The 20,512-nt window shown below is 32.7% G+C and overlaps 1 protein-coding gene and 1 long non-coding RNA gene across 2 annotated transcripts; one reads left to right on the top strand and one right to left on the bottom strand.

Moving 5' to 3' along the window:
- Window positions 1-5,992: 5,992 nt before the first annotated feature.
- On the bottom strand, window positions 5,993-13,920 carry LOC143234799 (eukaryotic translation initiation factor 3 subunit F-like). The gene is made up of 8 exons (XM_076472433.1): window positions 13,735-13,920; window positions 12,292-12,362; window positions 11,182-11,261; window positions 8,974-9,111; window positions 8,129-8,223; window positions 7,643-7,779; window positions 7,266-7,379; window positions 5,993-6,106 (listed from the first exon to the last, which is right to left on the bottom strand). The coding sequence occupies exons 1-8, from the start codon at window positions 13,841-13,843 to the stop codon at window positions 6,029-6,031; spliced, it is 822 nt and encodes a 273-aa protein (XP_076328548.1). The 5' UTR covers window positions 13,844-13,920; the 3' UTR covers window positions 5,993-6,028.
- Window positions 6,986-7,231, top strand: LOC143234800 (uncharacterized). Its single transcript, XR_013018805.1, has 2 exons — window positions 6,986-7,050; window positions 7,162-7,231. It is a non-coding gene; the product is annotated as an uncharacterized LOC143234800 (long non-coding RNA).
- Window positions 13,921-20,512: the final 6,592 nt, after the last annotated feature.

The following is a 20,512-nucleotide window of genomic DNA, read 5'->3' as shown; positions in this document are numbered from 1 at the left end:
AGAAACAGTCAGAAACCTCAACGTATGTACAACTAAACCTGTCTGTCCCAGCTTAAAAACACCACCTGAAAAAGATCGGCATATTATCGAACTGCTACCCTTTTCACCTTTAACCCAACCACACCCAAACAAAACTGGAAAGTTGCCGTAATTTACTAACTGAAATAACTCGTGTGTAATTAAAGTCATGAGACCTTAGACCCCAAAAGCAGTTAATATCTTACGGTTTACAAGAAGTATGAATAATTTATAATTTACTCTAATTTTGTTAAAAACTAATCTAAATCATAGTAAATTTAAACAGTTACTGCTAAATAAAATTGTTTAGTTATCAAATTATCCACAAAAATAATTAACGTTCCATCTTTTAACCCCCCGCACGCACTTCACTCACTTTATTTCTATAGAATAATGTGTAAAATATTAACACTATCTGTTATTATGCCCTCAATTTTCCTTTAAAAAATATTTTCTGTGTCAAGAACTTTATTTTCAGTAAAACTTACGATTGTTTCAGCCTTAATTTGAAATTTTTTTAAATTTTACTTTCCTTTAATTTCAATAGAAAGATGCCCTTAGTGTACGATTCTGAAAATGTTCCTTAAATTGCAATAGAAAATTGATATTCTTTCGTTAAAATTTTCACACTATAATCCCTAACATGTATTCACATTTTCACCAAGCTTCAATTTTTACTATTTTCTCAAGACACAGAAAAGAAGGGGATTTAGAACTAAGAATTTAACCATAATCGCTTGATCCACGAGACCGTAACATATTTCTGTTAAATGCACTCCAACTTTTCAACTGTTACTACTCTGATTAGTAGCGTTTTTTGTTTTTTTTACTTCTAAACAAGATGTTTTTCGTTAATGTGATAATATCGCGATCTTACGTTTCTTTACGAACAAACTATAGAATATTTATTCATTTTTACAATATGTATTTTGTTTTTTCTATGTTTCAAAAACTCGTATTTTCACCAAACTACTAAGGTCGGTGTCTTTATAAATTTTTAAATAATTTGATTTTTCCTGATGTTTAAATACCCTTGGTGTACAATTCTCAAAATAAATATCCTTTCACAAAAATTCCCAAGCTTCGATTTTTTTCCAAACTATATTATAGAAAACAACTTTAAAAAATAAGATCATTTTACCAAAATCACTAAATTTAAGATACCATAACGTCTTTTTGCCAAACGCACTCCAAACTTCCAGTTGTTATTACTCTGTTTAGCTAAGGTTTTTGTTTTTAACTTTAAATAATTTACTGTCTTTTCTTAATCAAGCACTATATTTCTAATTACTAGGTTTCTCCTGCAGGTATAGAAAATTGTTAAAGTTTCTCAATGCTGTTTTATCGGCTCTTCTGAATGTTTTTGGAATAGCAGCTGCTGTAAAAATGCTGCTCCTTCCTATTTTTAACGTAAAACACTTCACTGAGGGATTTTATAGATCTCAAAACCAGAGTGGGCCTTTTACTTGTTGACAAAACAATCGCTACTCGCAGTATCATAACATTAAATGTACGTGTAAAAATAGAAACAACGATAGTTGGTACACTTCATTCAGTATTTCCAGATGTTGTTTACTTAGTAGCTCCTTCTATTGGTAATTAAATGAATAATAAACGTAACTGAAGGTAGTTATTATAAGAACCCTATGTCTGACTATTTCCACCAGGTTGCATCACATTTTTGCCATATATAAAAGATGGTGTTCACTGAAGATGCTCTGTTTAGACTAACTTTCAACAACGTAAGTTTAGAAATTTTTTAACAGTTGAGCCTTTTAGATGATAAAAATGTTTCATCTCAGTAGGATATTTATATCAATACGTAGCTGAAAACTAAGATTTGAATGGATCTGGAGTTGCACTGGAAGACAATAAACATAAACCCTTGGAAGCATGCTACATTGGGCTAAATGTACTGCTAATAACGTAACCACCAGACTTACTGTAGGTGTTAAATCCCATCGAGACTCGCGTTACTCATTCATGCATCACATGGTATTTCAAACTCTTCATTCAATCAAGTCTTACTTGTTACTAAATGAACTAATGGTCAAATTTTAAAATTTTCAAACTTGTTTTCCCACTTCATAACTCACTTTGGAAATAAAAAAGACAATATGTCCTCTACATTATCTCTATTCTAGTTCACTGTAGCTTCAAATAATTTAATCTTAAGTGGAGTAAATTAGATTTGTACTTGACTCATAACAAAAACAGGGATGACCCTAATACTGTGACGAAATATACCTCGATATAGTTGTTACAAACCAGACAGTTAAATGTGTGAAATAGTTGGACTTTTATGAACGTTTCTTTAGTATGTGCAAAACAAGGGTATCAAATTGTGGATCTCAAACTTATCTCTCTCAATTATCACAGAGCCGTTGCAAAACTTTGAAAGTAGCCCCTTGCATTGTAACATCTCATTTTTTTAATTAACTATATAAATAATGGTCTACGTTTCACATTTACTTGGCACGTCCCAGTTACTTTATATTCACTTGAATGTGTCATGTGTTCTGTGGAATTTACTAATCTCGTCCTTTATATGAGTGACATAGATAGACTTGTCTTACTGATAATGCTCGACTTCTTTAACTGTTTCAGCACGAAGCTTCACAATGGTACATCCAGACTGCTTGCACCAAGATGTTAGAGAATGTCTTTGTGCAACTGACTGCAACATAAAGTGAAAGAGTGGTTTCTTTTTAGTAGGAAACCTCGAGACACAGTATGACTTGGTACTTTCCGAGATTATTCGCAGATTTTCAACTCTATCTGGTACACAACTACAAAGGTATATGTACTTCTGATGCTCCAAAAACCAATTTATTAAAACCTTCATTAAAACTTCACAGCGGTTCCTCTTGTGAAATCAGTTAGAACATTCCTCTAAGAACATTTTAGCTGTTACTTTTTAAAATAAACAAATTTTTTCACAATAGAAAATTTATGAAAACAAATCGAATCATTAAGATGGTAATGTGACAACTTTGGACTAGCTCTGTTTGGTACATTTTCAGTAAAACAAAACTAAACTGTCTTTAATAACGTCAACAGTTCCTCTTGTGAAATCAGTTAGAACATTCCTCTAAGAACATTTTAGCTGTTACTTTTAAAATAAACAAATTTTTTCACAATAGAAAATTTATGAAAACAAATCAATCATTAAGATGGTAATGTGACAACTTTGGACTAGCTCTGTTTGGTACATTTTCAATAAAACAAAAACTAAACTGTCTTTAATAACGTCAAACAGTGATCACTGAGGAGAAAATGTTTTAATCCAAGGTTAAGCACGACTAAAAATCAACAATAAGAACTTGGACTTGAAATGATGGACAAGTTGTTTTTAGTTAAGAATAGTAAAAAATAATAAAGTAATAATTCATACACTGTGTTAATACTTAAATGTGTTACCAGGGGCTTGCTTATTAGGTCCTGAATAGCCACACTTAACTGTTCTTTTACACTGGATGTGAAAACCGCGTATTGGCTTTCCCACTTTACATTTTTTGGCACAAAGTACAATAAAAATCACGTTTAATTTCTGTCTTCTGGTTATTCTTTCTTTTTTAGCTAAAGCCAATCCTACTGGTGTGGTGTTTGGACTGTATGATACAGATAGATGGAAAAAATGTTGTCATGGGATTTAGTAAATCCACTTAATGATTACTTGGTCCAAACAGAACAAAGTAAACAGAATAGAAACATTTTAAATCTTATTCCTGGGCAGAACATGTTATTTCCCAATTACTTTTGCCTAAAGTAAATGGAAAAGACATTTTTTCTTCAACCTTTGCTTTTGTCAGCTGGGTCATGAGATTTTCAAATTTACCCATTTTCCAGAACATTCCAGGTAGATTGTACTGAGTAGCTGATAGAGAATTTTCTCAAACTTTCTAGAATGTTGCACAATTTAGGGAAATTTCTAAAACTTTCCATAGTAATTCATATACAGGGGCTCACCACTCACCAGTTCAGTTCTTGTTGCCTAAGTGACCATAAACCTATCTGATTTTATCAGAGATGGCATCAAGAAGCTGCAAGCATTATCCACATGCATTCTGCTATGTACGTGACCAATTTATCATGACAAGAGCAAAAAGGTACTCTGTCAGCATCTGATAAAATGTGTGAAACCTACAAGGCATATTTCGGCATGCCTGTTGGGGATCAAGACAAACCCTGGGTACCTAATTTTGCGAGCACTGCAAAACAACTCTAGAAGGTAAGATGGACAATTTTTGCTCGCTTGAATAGTAAGTTTTTTATATGATAGAAATTTCAGACCTGTCCAAATTTCACTTTATTTCCAATAGTATAGAAAAGATATCAAAATATTTTGCATGAACCTCTTCCACATTAGTTGTGAATGAAATACATTATTTCTTCATAATTTTATTTTGCCTTTTTGCAGGATGGTAGAAAGGAGAAAGAGATCCCTGAAGTTTGTTATCCCAAGAATTTGACATAAACCCACTGACCACTTAAGCAACTGCTACTTCTGCAAGTTGGATCCTTCCAAACATTGAGATGGCAAGAATACATCTATCATGGATCAGGACCTTCCATCATTCATCGCCCCAGTGCCACACTCTCCTGAGCTCCCTATACCCACTCTGCCAGAGAGAAAGCAGCCATCCTCGGAAGAGAGCAGCAAATCAGAAGAGGAGGTAGATGTTGGAGATCCAGATTACAATTTCAGAGGTGCAGCTGCTGAGAGAAACCTATACTACCCCCACCAAAGAGACTTCAATGGCTTGATCAGAGATCTTGGTCTAATAAAGTTGAAGGCCAAGCTTTTGACAACTAGGCTCAAGGAGTGGGATTTGTTAGATGAAAGTGTGCAAGTCACAAGTCAGAGGAAGCATCATCAACATTTTTCAAGTTTCTTCACACGTCAGGATGGGCTCTGCTTCTGCCACGACGTATCCAGTCTGTGTGAGGCAACTGGAAGGGCCTGTAACCCGAATGAGTGGCATCTCTTCATTGATAGCTCATCCAGAAGCCTCAAAGCTGTGCTGCTCCATAATGGGAATAAGTATCTATCTCTTCCCCTGGCTCATTTGGTGCACCTTGAAGACCAAGGCAAGTGCTCCCACCAAGATATATAGGACTTTGAACGCTGCTACCAAGGAGCATATAACGAAAACATGATGGGAAACTATATTTGGGGGCTGATATGTGAAAGTGATTTACGTCACAGTCGCAAATCTACTCACTTCTAAACATTTTTATATAACTTTAGTATAAATACATCTAAATCTTGATTTACTTACATAGGGTTTGAATAAAACAACAAATGAAAGTGTGCAGATTTGCCCGTGTTCACACAGAAAATAGGTTAATTTCTAAATTTCATTATCCAGGTCACAGATAATGACCTGTGCAAAGTTTGAAGGGAATAATGGCCATTTTATGTAGTTTTACAACAAACACTATTGAGACATAACACACTATCCAGGAACAAAATGTGTGTTACATAGTATGATAGACATTACATAGTGTTATTTAAGTTACATTTATATGATACAACCTTAAAAGTAATCTTTCTTCTTCCAATCAGACTGAAGTTTGTTATATTGAAAGACAGTATGCAGTAGCAGGATTTAATATACACATGCTTTAACTAAAATTTCATTCAATTAGGTAAATAAAACATTGAAAGTAAGATGTAGGAAGTGGATGTGGTAGACTAACTAAGTCCTGAAATAAGCATTTACTCTATCAAAGTTAAGGGTGATGTACTCCTGTTAGAAAATGATAATTAAACTGTACTTATGGAACCCTATTTTATTCAATATAGAGTTGTAGAGGAAATGGTCAACTTACCATCAATAACAATGGCTAATACTAAATTTACAGCTAATAAAACATCACGATGTTACTACTTGTGAAGGTGGCTTGCTTCATGACCTGAAGGTTTGGTATTGTGGGAAACTAATGTTTAAATAAAGTAAGACTTACTACATTAAAAGTGAACAATCGGGTAATTTTATTCTGTATTTTACACATATGTAAGTTTTTCATGAAGGCTCAGCTGGGTTTTGGTCAGTTGAGATAAATACAGTACCATCAACAGATCCTACAAGAGAAAAGTAAAAATGACAAAAGGTTTTACAACATATCCATTAAACCAGTGGTTCCCAACTTTTCCTTCCAAAGAAAGGTCAGCTACTTCCAAAATCACACAGACTGCTCTTCACAGTATTACCTTTTGAAACTAATTTTATTATGAACTAGCATAATTCATTGACTTTACTTTCAAAAGCATATATTTCTTTCAATCAACTTGTAACCTCTTTATGGACTGTTGGTTGGAAACCACAACATCAGCTAATATCACAACACACAAAAAAAGCATTTCTATAAGACCCAACAAAAAATTACTTAACTGTAACTTCCTAATCAGTGAAATCATAGGGATTTTAAACCACATTCTCTGTACATACACAACTTTGTTAAACTAAAATAACAAGTACCATTAATACTCCAGTTACTAGTGGGATAGTTTATGTCCATTACACCAAAAATCCATGTCCTCATGTTTTAGTCAGTTTCTTACAGTGACTAACTCAAAACAAAATAAAATAGAGTCCTACCTTTAGTGAACAGTAATAAAACAACACAACATAGAGTCCAACTGTAATGACTAGTAAAACTGCAAACAAACAACACAACATACAGAGCTCAATAGTGATAATTTATCTAAACCTGCTATTTTGGTAATGACTCGAAAGAGTTAAGATATTTGTATTGTGTATAAAAGTAGGTTTAACAATTATTTTTCATATCTGCCAACAAATTACAACCTTTTCTAGATACACCGCTCTCCTGAAGTATTAATTAAAAGAACGGCTACCTTCAGGTTTATGGAGGTGTTAGTTAAGGAACGTCGTTACCTTCATGTTTACGGAGGTGTTAGTTAAGGAACGTCGTTACCTTCATGTTTATGGAGGTGTTGGTTAAGGAATGTCTTTACCTTCATGTTTATGGAGGTGGAATGTCTTTACCTTCATGTTTATGGAGGTGGAATGTCTTTACCTTCATGTTTATGGAGGTGTTGGTTAAGGAATGTCGTTACCTTCATGTTTATGGAGGTGTTGGTTAAGGAATGTCGTTACCTTCATGTTTATGGAGGTGTTGGTTAAGGAATGTCGTTACCTTCATGTTTATGGAGGTGTTGGTTAAGGAACGCCGTTACCTTCATGTTTACAGAGGTGTTAGTTAAGTAACGTCGTTACCTTCATGTTTGAGTTCAACATCTCTTGAAATTCCTCTGGATTCATCTGAGGGACACTCTGTACCATGTCCATTAGAGCTCTTCCAACACAGTTATCACCCTGAGTTCTTCCTGTCTGTATAAATATAAAACCAAACTTAACAGAACGCAAGTACATGGTTAAGTAACCATAGCTTTTATGAGGAAATCAACTTGTAGAATTAATTTGTGCATGTTAAATGATGCATTATGACAGGGAAATAGTAAGACAGCATTTACCGTATAACCTTACAAATATTTATTAATTTTATCAAAACCACAAAAAGAAAACTACACAATATTTGAAAGATACATATCTCCATATTCCTTTATGAGCTGAGAAATAATCATAAAACTTACCAAGACATCATCTACATATCCAATGACAACATCTAAGAGTTCTTGGGTGTTCCGGGTTGATCCACAAATCTGATCAAAGTCAGACTTGCATTCAACACTCCTCTGTTTGTTGAACTTTGTTCCCTGGCACACTTTCACTGATGGAATATATAACTCTTAGTGTGGAATATCTTTTAACTTCAACAAGCAACATATGTACATGCTGGGTTATGAAAACACCAATGTTATTAAATAAAATACGTTTTGTTTTCCCACATCACTTTACAGTATTACATTGTGACTTTGTGTTAAATGTGTATAAGAAAAGGTTTTGATCAGGTAAAATAAAACTTACAATTTAATTTTGTAATTAATTCATTCATCTTTAAGTTTTAGTTTCTATATAATTAAAATATTCACTAGCCTCTCATCTTCAGTAAATTATTTTTTTCATGTGTTATAATTTCACTGTCACTAAAAATAAAACTGCTAGAAAACAGAACTTACATGAAACCATCTCAGGTTCATAACCAATAATTTCAAGCTTACAAGGTGAAAACATTGTTCCTGTATGTTCCTTTCCTGGCACTCCAAATGTAATACTGGAATAAAAATATGTCAAATTATTATATATAATTCTAAGTCTGGCCAATCAAAGAACCTATGCAAACATATAATTTTTTACAACCAGCACGAGCTATATTCTAAACCAATATGTCTATTTCTAATAAATATCATAGACTGAAAATGTTTTGTTTTCACATTCCAAGTATGTAAAAAAAGCATTTATAATTTGCCATTTGTTTAGCATAAATCCCTTTCAGTTGGTTCAAAAAGTCTGAGGTAGATTGGACAATTATTGACACACTAATCTGTTCAATGTGCAGTAAAAGATTTACCGTATAAATCTGCGACTTTCAAATAACCATTCACATCTCTTTATCTAATAAATGTTACATCTTACACACTACATTTATCCACATTTAATGTGAAATACAGACTAGTAAAACTAATGATGTATTAAAGACAAACATCTGTAACCTACGTGATTATTAAAGACAGACAAACATCTGTGATAATCATTCTTCATTCTTTGACCGACTTCTGGCAATCAAGACGTATCCAATACACTGTGTACAGTTAATATTCACCAGAATGATTATTAAAGAGAGACAAACATCCGTGACCTACGTGATTAAAGACAGACAAACATACATAACCTACGTGATTATTAAAGACAGACAAACATCTGTGATAATCATTCTTCATTCCTTGACTGACTTCTGGCAATCAAGACGTATCCAACACACTGTGTACAGTTAATATTCACCAGAATTAACATTATACTGTACCTGGTGTACGGTTTGATGCTAAGGTGGCCCTCAGTCAAACAGGTGTCAACAGTCAGATGAATTGGGTTGTTAGCTTCTCTGCTGTAGTAGTCATGAATTAACACTGAGTGTTCTGTGACATCAGGGCCTGTAGCATACCTGGAGAGAAATAACATAGGAATACATTTAACAAATCTCTAAATACTAATGTTATTCCTCAAAATTGTTCACTAACCAGTTACAATTCAATGATATGATAATGTTATTCCTTAAAAGTGTTCATTAACCAGCTGCGATTAAATATTATAACAATGTTATTCCTTAAAAGTGTTCATTAACCAGCTGCGATTAAATATTATAACAATGTTATTCCTTAAGTGTTCACTAACCAGCTGCGATTAAATATTATAACAATGTTATTCCTTAAGTGTTCACTAACCAGCTGCGATTAAATATTATAACAATGTTATTCCTTAAGTGTTCACTAACCGGCTACAATTAAACATAATGTTATTCCTTCACTGTTCACTAACCAGCTACAATTAAACATAATGTTATTCCTTCAGTGTTCAATAACCAGCTACAATTAAATGATATTATAACAAGCTATATACTTATAGGTGTATCACACCTGAGTAACATGTTCACTTAAAGAACTTTGATGACTTTCACTGATTTCACTTAAACCGTATATAACTTAAGCTATATATGACTATTGGGTTAAAGCAATTGAACATAACAGTTTAACATTGAAGCCTCATGATTATTTGCTAAGTATGGTTGACCATAGTTATTTAGAAATTAGTATGTAAACATTTACTGTTCCTGAAAACGTGAAAAAACACTGTGGTTAAGTATATGGGAGAAACTTGCATAGCTACCACGATACTATAACCCTTGCTGAACTGTTATTCAGCTACCATAATACTATAACCCTTGCTGAACTGTTATTCAGCTACCATAATACTTTAACCCTTGCTCTACTGTGTGTGTTTGTCAATCACATATCTTGATTTTTAATTTTGTCATGGTAGAAATACTTACCTAAATAGCATGAAACCTAGGACCAACTTAAGTAATATATGATTTACACTTAATTCTATCATACATTGATGGGTTTTAAATTACAGAACTGATTTGAAAAATCATAAAATAAGTCTGTAGTAATTTTTCTAAATATTAAAGAAATTATTCAACAAACAATTCTCTAATTTTATATACAAAATATTTTTAAGAACATACAAATTTTGATCATCAAGTCATTACACAAACAATATTAGTGATTATGAATTGAAGTTTTTCCGAGCTAAATGTGATCTAAACACATCATTGTTCTAAACCATGGTTATCATGATCTAATGTAACTACATATATCAGTTTCAGGAAGTCACTGGCTAGTGATCTAAATACATCATTGTTCTAAACCATGGTTATCATGATCTAATGTAACTACATACATCAGTTTCAGGAAGTCACTGGCTAGTGATCTAAATACATCATTGTTCTAAACCATGGTTATCATGATCTAATGTAACTACATACATCAGTTTCAGGAAGTCACTGGCTAGTGATCTAAACACATCATTGTTCTAAACCATGGTTATCATGATCTAATGTAACTACATATATCACTGGCTAGTGATCTAAACACATCAAAAAACTTATATGCAAATGAGCCGTTTTTGCATATAAATTTCTCAACAAGTGGGTTTCTCGACTCTCACATCAAAAAACTCTTTCTTCTGTTATTTTCAATTGAAAATCCAAAAAGTCTTTCATTTCAGTGCAGATCACATAAGATGTCAGAAAAAGTGAACACTCAACTTGATGAAATGTTGTTATAAATAAAAGTTTATAAACAAATAAAACAAAAGTAACTTCTAGATTTTGTTAAAATATTGTAAAGAATTTCCTTTATCATTTTGTATTGTTTAATTTTTTTACAGGAAATGTTTTTATGCTACAAGTTGAGGTAGGCTTAAGTAAGTCATTTTACACCTGACCATATCATAAAAAAAAAGTTTTCATTAGGCCTAAGTTACTGCTTGAATGACCAAAGAATCACTGAAAACATAGATAAATGAATACAAAACAAGTTTAAAAAATTATTACTTATATAAAACATAACCTTCTGAGATAATTAGTAAGTTTTCAGTTCTGTCATAACATTAGATTGCTAAAACCTCAATAAAATTAAAGTGTTATTTATACAAGTGAAAACATACTAACCATCCAACAATCACTTCACTGGGATTAACTCTTCGATGAAATTCAAACATATCCTTAGCAAACTCCATATTAATGGCTACCTTAAAACAGATGATATAATATGTAACTAAAGGATCCGTAGAAAAACAAACTGACATAAATTACGTAAACATGAAAAACTACCATTCTGCAAGATCCAAAATACTGTTTAATATTAACCCCAAGAAAAAATATTACCATAGAATATTTCTCAGAACTCATTTACAAAACATGAGATATTTACAGAACTTCTACCATCCACATTAACAAGAACAGTCAACTATTCATACTTACAGACTGATAAAAGTTTCTTAAAATGTAACAACAGAAAGAGAAAACACACATCTTACACAAAAAGGTTGTATGTTTTGTGCAAGGTCACACTAAAGCTATCCATTGTTAATTATGAAGTAATAAAGTAGAACAAAAGCAGATAGTCAATGGAACCCACCACAAAGCTTCACTACTCCAACCATATCATATGTATCATATATCCATGGGCTCAAAATGCAGAGCACAAAGATGCTGCAACATGATATGAACCACAAACCTTCAGGTCTTCAATCCAACCCACTGACAACAGTCATATTCAGGTAAAAAATAAATGGTTGGTTTTTAAACAACCTCTATTGTGATTATCATTTTGTTAGATAAATTACAATTTTTATATAAAAACAGCTACAATTTAGAACAGTCTAAAACTAATGCAAAGAAAGAACACCAAAATTAATAGGTAGAATAAATGTTTAAAACTAAATAAATAATTTGTAAAGTTAATAAAACCCCATAATGAACCAAAGTTTTGAAAAAAGTTCAAACTTGATAACCAAAATAAAAATATTAATTTCCAATACTATTGTTAAATTCATTATCCTAAATTATCAGAAATGAAATAAATTCTATTATCAATAGTGAAATCTATACTTGCACAAAAATAAAAAAGACCCTAATAGATTACTTAACCTAATAAACATTCACTGAATTTTAACATTTCAAGTTATCTGTTTTCCTCCTAATGTATTCCTACGAGGACTAAAATTTAAATCAAAAATATGATGCAACAGATTGTTGCTAGCCTCCTGGTGGACTTACTTCATCTTCCAGCTCATTATGTGGCACACAGAAGCAGTTTGTTACCTCTACTGCTCCTTTCTCTTGTATGCCTAAACACAATATGAAACTAATTAACAAATGTATCTCTTACAATATTAGTCAACTAACATTCTATTAATACTTAGTACACGTTATTCATTTAACAAAACTTATCTCTTACAATATTAGTTAACTAACATTCTATTAATACTTAGTACACGTTATTCATTTAACAAAACATATCTCTTACAATATTAGTCAACTAACATTCTATTAATACTTAGTACACATTATTCATTTAACAAAACATATCTCTTACAATATTAGTTAACTAACATTCTATTAATACTTAGTACACATTATTCATTTAACAAAACATATCTCTTACAATATTAGTCAACTAACATTCTATTAATACTTAGTACACATTATTCATTTAACAAAACATATCTCTTACAATATTAGTTAACTAACATTCTATTAATACTTAGTACACGTTATTCATTTAACAAAACTTATCTCTTACAATATTAGTTAACTAACATTCTATTAATACTTAGTACACGTTATTCATTTAACAAAACATATCTCTTACAATATTAGTCAACTAACATTCTATTAATACTTAGTACACATTATTCATTTAACAAAACATATCTCTTACAATATTAGTCAACTAACATTCTATTAATACTTAGTACATGTCATTCATTTAACAAACATATCTCTTACAATATTAGTCAACTAACATTCTATTAATACTTATTACATGTTATTCATTTAACAAACATTTCACATTTTGTATTACAATTTTGACAAATTTTATTTTCATAAACCAAAACTGTGCCTGTTATTTGTATTCTCAAGATGAGTAATATGGGTATTAAATTAAAATAAAGCACAGAACAACATTTCGAACTTCTCGGGTCATCTTTAGCTTAACAAATAGGCCTTAAATCTCATCATCAAGAATTACTGTGTCTGTTATTATTAGCACAAATGTTCACCATTTACAAGCTTTCAAATGCACAATTAATCTAGATACCTAATATAAATGTAGGGCTATATATACAAGAGACAGTACGCGAACTTTGAACAACCTCCTTGTAAGTGACATTTGTTAGTTCTTTTAAAATAACTTTTTGGAAATTGTAGATTTTTCCGAACTTCAGGATCATGTTCTAAAATCAAATAAATGTTACTTCTAGCTAGTATAAGAGAAACTGGAATACGTTATGATTTATACTTATAGCACAAAAATCTTAACTTAGATTTAACACACCTCAGCAGATATACAAGTATCGTAACAAACGTTATTGGTAAAAACAGTTTAAAGCCTACTTTAAGTTCTGTTACAAGCCATATTGGTGGCGGTGCGACAGTTCAGTTATAAATATTGTTAGTCTATCTATTTCTTTTAATGTAAATATTTACACTCCCTACCTAGTAAAGTTCCAATTACACGATTAGCACCTTCGTGTCTTCTTTCGTAAGAATCGACAATGCTAAAGAGGACAACAGGATGAACTTTAACAAGTAAATTCGGAGACATTTTCACAATGTGTGTGAGAGATAGCGTTGTAATTGCAACGTGCAACTCAGCGTCTCCCTACACTCAATAATTTCTAGATTCTGGCGTTTTGTATAAAATTCTTGAAAAATTCTCTAGCTATTATGAGTTATTAAAATACATTTTTAATAGTTTTAAAACATTTCTTTTCAGTTTTACGACTAGTAGTATTAGTTAAATTAATTTTGTTAATTTTTAACATAAAACATAAAAAGGTGATTAAAACAACTGAAGAAAAGTATCACATGCTATTATTAGCAAAGATAAAGTAAAATATTTAAATCGCAAATTGTGACGTGCTTTTAATTCTAGTCCTAGTTGTAGCTGTTCAGAATACGTACTTTTATGTTAAATTAAATGAATTTTAGTGCCAATAGAGACCCGGCATGGCCAAGCGCGTAAGGCGTGCGACTCGTAATCTGAGGGTCGCGGGTTCGCATCCCCGTCGCGCCAAACATGCTCGCCCTTTCAGCCGTGGGTGCGTTATAATGTGACGGTCAATCCCACTTTCGTTGGTAAAGAGTAGCCCAAGAGTTGGCGGTGGGTGGTGATGACTAGCTGCCTTCCCTCTAGTCTTACACTACAAAATTAGGGACGGCTAGTACAGATAGCCCTCGAGTAGCTTTGTGCGAAATTCCAAAACAAACAAACAAAAGTGCCAATAAAAGTGAGTTTATTCTAATATCTATATATATACAGGGTCATTATAAAGTCCTTTTGCAGTTTTGAATTTACATAACTTAAATTCTTTACACGATAAAGTCAACCTGTAAAGACCATTGAGAAGCGTGATGCATTTGTTTTATCATGATTTAGCATTAAATTGGTTATTATTTTTATTTTATTAATGTGTTTATTATTTTATTTGCAGAAATAGGATTGACCCACAGCATCAATAGAAGAGAAAGTGAACCGTGTTTTGTGGTTAGCCAAGCTAAAATCTGTCATAGTCGTCCAAAGATGAATTAGAACCAATTACAATAGAAATGCACCACACACGAATTCCATAACTAACTGAATGAATAAGTTCAAAGACAAAGGTTCTGTCAGTGATAACCCACGATCTGGAAGGCCAAGTGTAAGTGAGGAACATGAAGCAGCTGTAGAACATCCTTCATTCAAATTCCACGGAAATCTGTAAAACTGGCATATTTGGTATTTCAGACTCAACAGTGCGTAAAATTCTCAGAACGAAACTAACAGATGGATTGGCCACTCTTCTGGCCACCAGGTCAGCAGATTTGTTTTATGGAGACACGTAAAGACTAGTGTTTATTCAACAAAACCTTACTCCTTAGATGATCTGTGGACTAGGATAACCAACGTGATTCGGGATATTACTGAAATTCAACTGCAAAACGTATTTGTAGAACTTCGGAATCGCATCAAGGTTTTTATACGTAACGATGGTGGACATGTTGAAAATTAAACTCTCAAGAATAAATCTGAGTAAAATGTAATAAATTATTTCATTAACCATTTTTATACATTAATTTTATCATTATAGAACTGAAGTTATAAAAATTTAAAACTACACAAGGACTTTATAATGACCCTGCATACTTTGCATTCTCAAAGGACATGCAAAAAATATCGCTAAACCGTAAATCATAGTTCATCTTTAATATTAATTTCATTTGCAATCTTATATGCGCGAAACATTATTTGTTATTTTACGTCATATCAAAATTGCTGTGAAAACAAATTCATTCATAAAAATAAAACAATAAGTCAACATATTCTCCATATTGTATGTTCAAGTTAAACAGATTTTTCTTAGAGCGATAGAATCGTTCAGCGGAATAATATAGGATTCAACAAGATATTTGTTACAAAACATACTGTTTCTAGGTCTGACATCGTAGTTTGATGTTATGGATCATGAAATCGAAATCCGTCACGAAACATGCTCGCACTTTCAGACGTAGGGCGTTATAATGTGTTAGTAAATTCTAGTGTTCATTTTTAATGAGAACTCTAAAACCGGCGATGGTGAAGAGGCGTAACCAAAGGGGCCCATTTCAACTGAAAATCTTTGCATATTTATCACATATTATTTTTCAGGTTTATATTTAATAAACTCGTTTTGCATCATTTAATTAAAAAACAACAACAATAAACTGTATAAATCAGGGGTCGGATTCTACTCGTAGACACACAGATAGCCAATGTGGCTTTGCTATCAGAAAACAAATAGGCCTTCTTTCTATATAATTTTACTAGCTAATTAATGAATCGGCCCGGCATGGCCAAGCGTGTTAAGGCATGCGACTCCTAATCTGAGGGTTGCGGGTTCGCATCCCCGTCGCGCCAAACATGCTCGCCCTTTCAGCCGTGGGGGCGTTATAATGTGACGGTCAATCCTACTGTTCGTTGATAAAAGCATAGCCCAAGAGTTGGCGGTGGGTGGTGATGACTAGCTGCCTTCCCTCTAGTCTTACACTGCTAAATTAGGGATGGTTAGCGCAGATAGCCCTCGAGTAGCGTTGCGCGAAATTTATACACAAATTAATGAATCTTGATTAATTTTATGTGTCTCATGTTTTTATCATCTATTTTCAAGTCTGTTAGCGTGGACTGTGTTAAGATACCTGGATATACTTTGTTCAGAGCCAAATACTCATGTTCTTTCCTTTTTTCAGCAATCATAATGTCATCAACTAATTCAGCTTAGCTCAGCATGAAAATAGTTATAATTACTTCGATTATTTCTATATGTAGTTTGGAGAAACGTAGAGTATCACTTTAAAAGAAAATGTTAAACACAGTTACGACAGAAAGTGTTCGTACCCCTCCGTCTCGAGTGGTTTTTTGATCATAACTTAAAAAGTATCACGAGTAAGCTAATAGAAGTATGGTATGATATATTATAAATATTATACTAACACATATCTACATAAATTTTTATGTAAATTAAACGACAAATAAATCGTTTATAAACAAATAACCAAAAATAGGAGGAGCAGAAAGTGTTCGTACAGTTCAGAACGTGTGAAAAAACTGTTATTCCCGTTAAAATTTTGTTTAGTTTGGCGAATAAACTGCATTATACCATTTAAAAACTAGACACTTGGTTCATAATTATTGGAATTTAGCCAGCAAAACATCCGGCAATTTAGCGCCATCTCCGTCATTATCTGCTTGGTCATCATGGCGAACAGGAAACAACTGTCTAGTAATTTAAAAAACCGAATTTTTGTAAAATACAAGTCTTGTGTGTCTCTTTTCGGTACACAACTTAATGTGCCGAAATATATTGTTCAAAGCATAATTGCTAAGTTTAAGCTTACAGGATCAACTGCTAACCTCCCTCGTTCCGAACGCCCCACCAAAAGTCCAGAGAGAACCAAGAGGAAGGTTCTCAGAGAAGTTAGTAAGAACCCTCATTTAACACGTAATGACATACAGAAACTGGTAAGGGAAACTGGGGTTGAAGTAAGCACCTCTACAGTTAGTAACATGTTATGCTCTTCTGGGTTCAAAGCATGCCGTCCTCGTAGAACTCCATATTTAAAGACTGTTCATTTAGAAGCACGATTGAGGTATGCAGGAAAGCATGTAAATAAACCCTTTACCTATTGAAAGAGTATTCTTTAGTCAGACGAGACTAAAATCGAGCTTTTCGACCACAATTAAGTTCGCTATATTTTCGTAAGAAATGGGAAGGAAATCTTCCAAAGAACACCGTCCCTACAGTTAAATACGGAGGTGGCTCGATCATGCTATGGGGTTTCTTCAGCTCTTCTGGTGTAGGCAGCCTTCACCGCGTCAACTGAATCATGAAAAAAGAAGAGTACATTGATATATTAGGCACTTATATCAAGAATGATGCTTGGAACTTGCAGCTTGGGCGTCGTTGGATCTTCCAGCATGACAATGATTCTAAGCACACATCGAAATATGTGCAATTCTGATTGCAGAGGAACCATATAAGCGTTCTGGAGTGGCCACTGCAGTCACCTGATCTCAACCCAATTGAAAGCGTTTGGCATGAGTTGAAGACCAGGGTTCATCAGCGTCATCTGAAACACTTGCAAGAGTTGGAGGCCTTCTGTACAGAAGAATGGAAGAAAATACCAGTTGATTACTGTCAAACGATCATGGAGAGCTATGAGGAGAGATTGCACCAAGTTATTCACCTGATAGGCTACACAATTGACCATTAAAGTACACACACGAACACTTTCTGCTCCTCCTATGTTTGATTATTTGTTTATAAACAGTTTATTTGTCGTTCAATTTATATAAAAAATTATCTAGATGTGTGTTGGTATGATATGTATAATATACTACACTTTCATTATCCTAATCGTGACACTTTTTAAGTTATAAGGAAAAAACTACTCACAACGCAGGGGTACGAACATTTTCTGTCGTAACAGTAATTTGAGCAATTCTGTTAATCATAACTTTCAAGTACAGTTTTGTAACTGGGAAAGAAGAATTAATTAAATCTCTTGATATGTGTAGAATCTTCAAAGATAACTGATGTGTATAATTTTGATATACAAATAAATCACTAATCATATAGTGTGACCATGTTTTTAAACTTAAAAGTACTGAATATTTTTGTTTCTCAAAATTTGTAGCCCATATACTAGATGAATTGACATATTTTAATAAAAGTTAAGAAAATGACGTTTACACTCCAAATAGGTATAAAAGAATATACTTTTATATTTATCTAGAGTGTAGATGTAATATTTTCTTAATTTTTACTAAAATTACTGAACTTCCTTTAAAAGCTCTTTTTATTTAATGCTAGAGCCAAAGTGGTTATACATGCCTTTTAGAAGGTCTTCAAGATTAATCATAGCTTACAGTGATGGAAATGCCCCACATCATATACCAATGATACCCAGATGCTACTCTGGTAGGAAGGACCAAAGAATCTGCTTTGGTTTTGGTGTGGTATAGCCCTATAAAGTGAACTGTTAATCACAACTATATAAGAAAATTGCCAATTCTCTGCAACTGTCAGGAGATTCATGAGGGTTATAGTAGCTATGCAAAGACAGGTAGTAAGAGACAATTTTGTAGAGCTAAGCTGGGTTCTAAATCCTTCTAGGCTTGTCCTCAATAATAAAAACAACTTTTATCAAAACTAGATCTCTGAAGACTCTTAGCAGTGTTAATTGTGTATTCCCTTACGTAATGTGTAACATTCCAAATGGTACCAGACAATAAAGAAAAATAAGAATACGAAATCTGATATTACTCCCACTTATGCATCTGTGACATCAGATCATCTCTTTAATTTCAGCCTTGTGGTACATGCTTCTTTACCTTCATAGTTATGTACTTAACAAGGAAGTTCCACCTGTTTTGATTTTTAGGGGGTTTTTTTGTGAGCACTTTTCATTGTAAACAAGATATTTCATGCTAAAGTCTGAGTATAAACTCTTCTTCTTGGTACTGACTTTCTTTGTGATTCACACTGTACATTGTAGTGTAGATGTAGTATTGTGAAAATTTATCAGTTTGGAATATCAGAGTTTGGTAGTTTTCCTTCTGTCTAGTATTTAAGTTTTATTTGAGTTAAAAATTTTGAATTTACCAGAATCTTTCTTCAGTGAAAACAAAACAACAAACTAAATATATATACTTTTATTCTTAGCTCAGTTTTCTAGATAATCTGATTTCTGGATCTAAGCTTTTGGCTTCTTCCTTTTAGTTCTTGTATCGATCAGTCTTGATTTTATCTTGTAAAGTTTCATCCATACGCCCATCTATATGTTTAAGTTGGCTTTATGCACATGCTGTTTGTAATCCATAACTTATTTTTATAAGAATTTTCACCATGTTTCACTCAGAAGATGGCTACCATCAGGAGTTCTTAAAGATTGTGATGTCAAGAAAAAACATTAATGTCATAGCTTGCGAGGCCCACGGAGTTGAATGTTGATGTCCACGAAATGATTTTAAAAATAGAACAGTATCACTGTTAAACTAATAAACATATTGGTGTAATCTCTCTTTATACAGATGTTGGAACATCAAAACTTTTTAAATAGAAGTGTTTTTAACTTTGTTGATGTTTAGGTATAGAAAATGTTATGTTACATCAGCTATGGTTTTAACACATACACTGGGACTCTTCTGGTGACTTCATTCAACATTATAACAACTTTCATTAACTATTTTCATTAATCCAACTGGCTGATGTGGATTTATGTTTTTGGCACAAAAGTTATCCATTAACATACTTCAACAGGAAGCCTAGAAATATTTTAGTGTTTTCTGAGTTAAAATTTTAAAATGTTCACATTTCTTCACTGTGTTAGAATATCATTTTCTCTTACTATATCACAATACCATGTTCAGACTCCAAACCCTGAAGTATATACTTTAAATCTATATCTATGATGAGATAATGTAGTTGTAAACCATGTTTTGAAACACTTGTACTGTTGTTTGGAGAGGAGGAGGTTTGACATAGCATATTTGGTGTGGAATAGTTAAACACTTGTACTGTTGTTTGGTGAGAAGGAGGTTTGACATAGCATATTTGGTGTGGAATAGTGAAAAGAACCTATTTGAAAGCTTATGAAATTATTTAAGAAGTACAAAAGATAAACTAAGTTAAAGTATATAGATTACTGAGTAAGTGTTTTCAGTATATTGTGCATTATTGAGTTTTGCTTATTTAGT

This window comes from Tachypleus tridentatus, chromosome 12, assembly GCF_004210375.1.
Source record: "Tachypleus tridentatus isolate NWPU-2018 chromosome 12, ASM421037v1, whole genome shotgun sequence".
Taxonomy (NCBI): Eukaryota; Metazoa; Arthropoda; class Merostomata; order Xiphosura; family Limulidae; genus Tachypleus; species Tachypleus tridentatus.
Note: the sequence above shows the minus strand (reverse complement) of the source record. Positions and strands in the feature narration are given on the sequence as shown.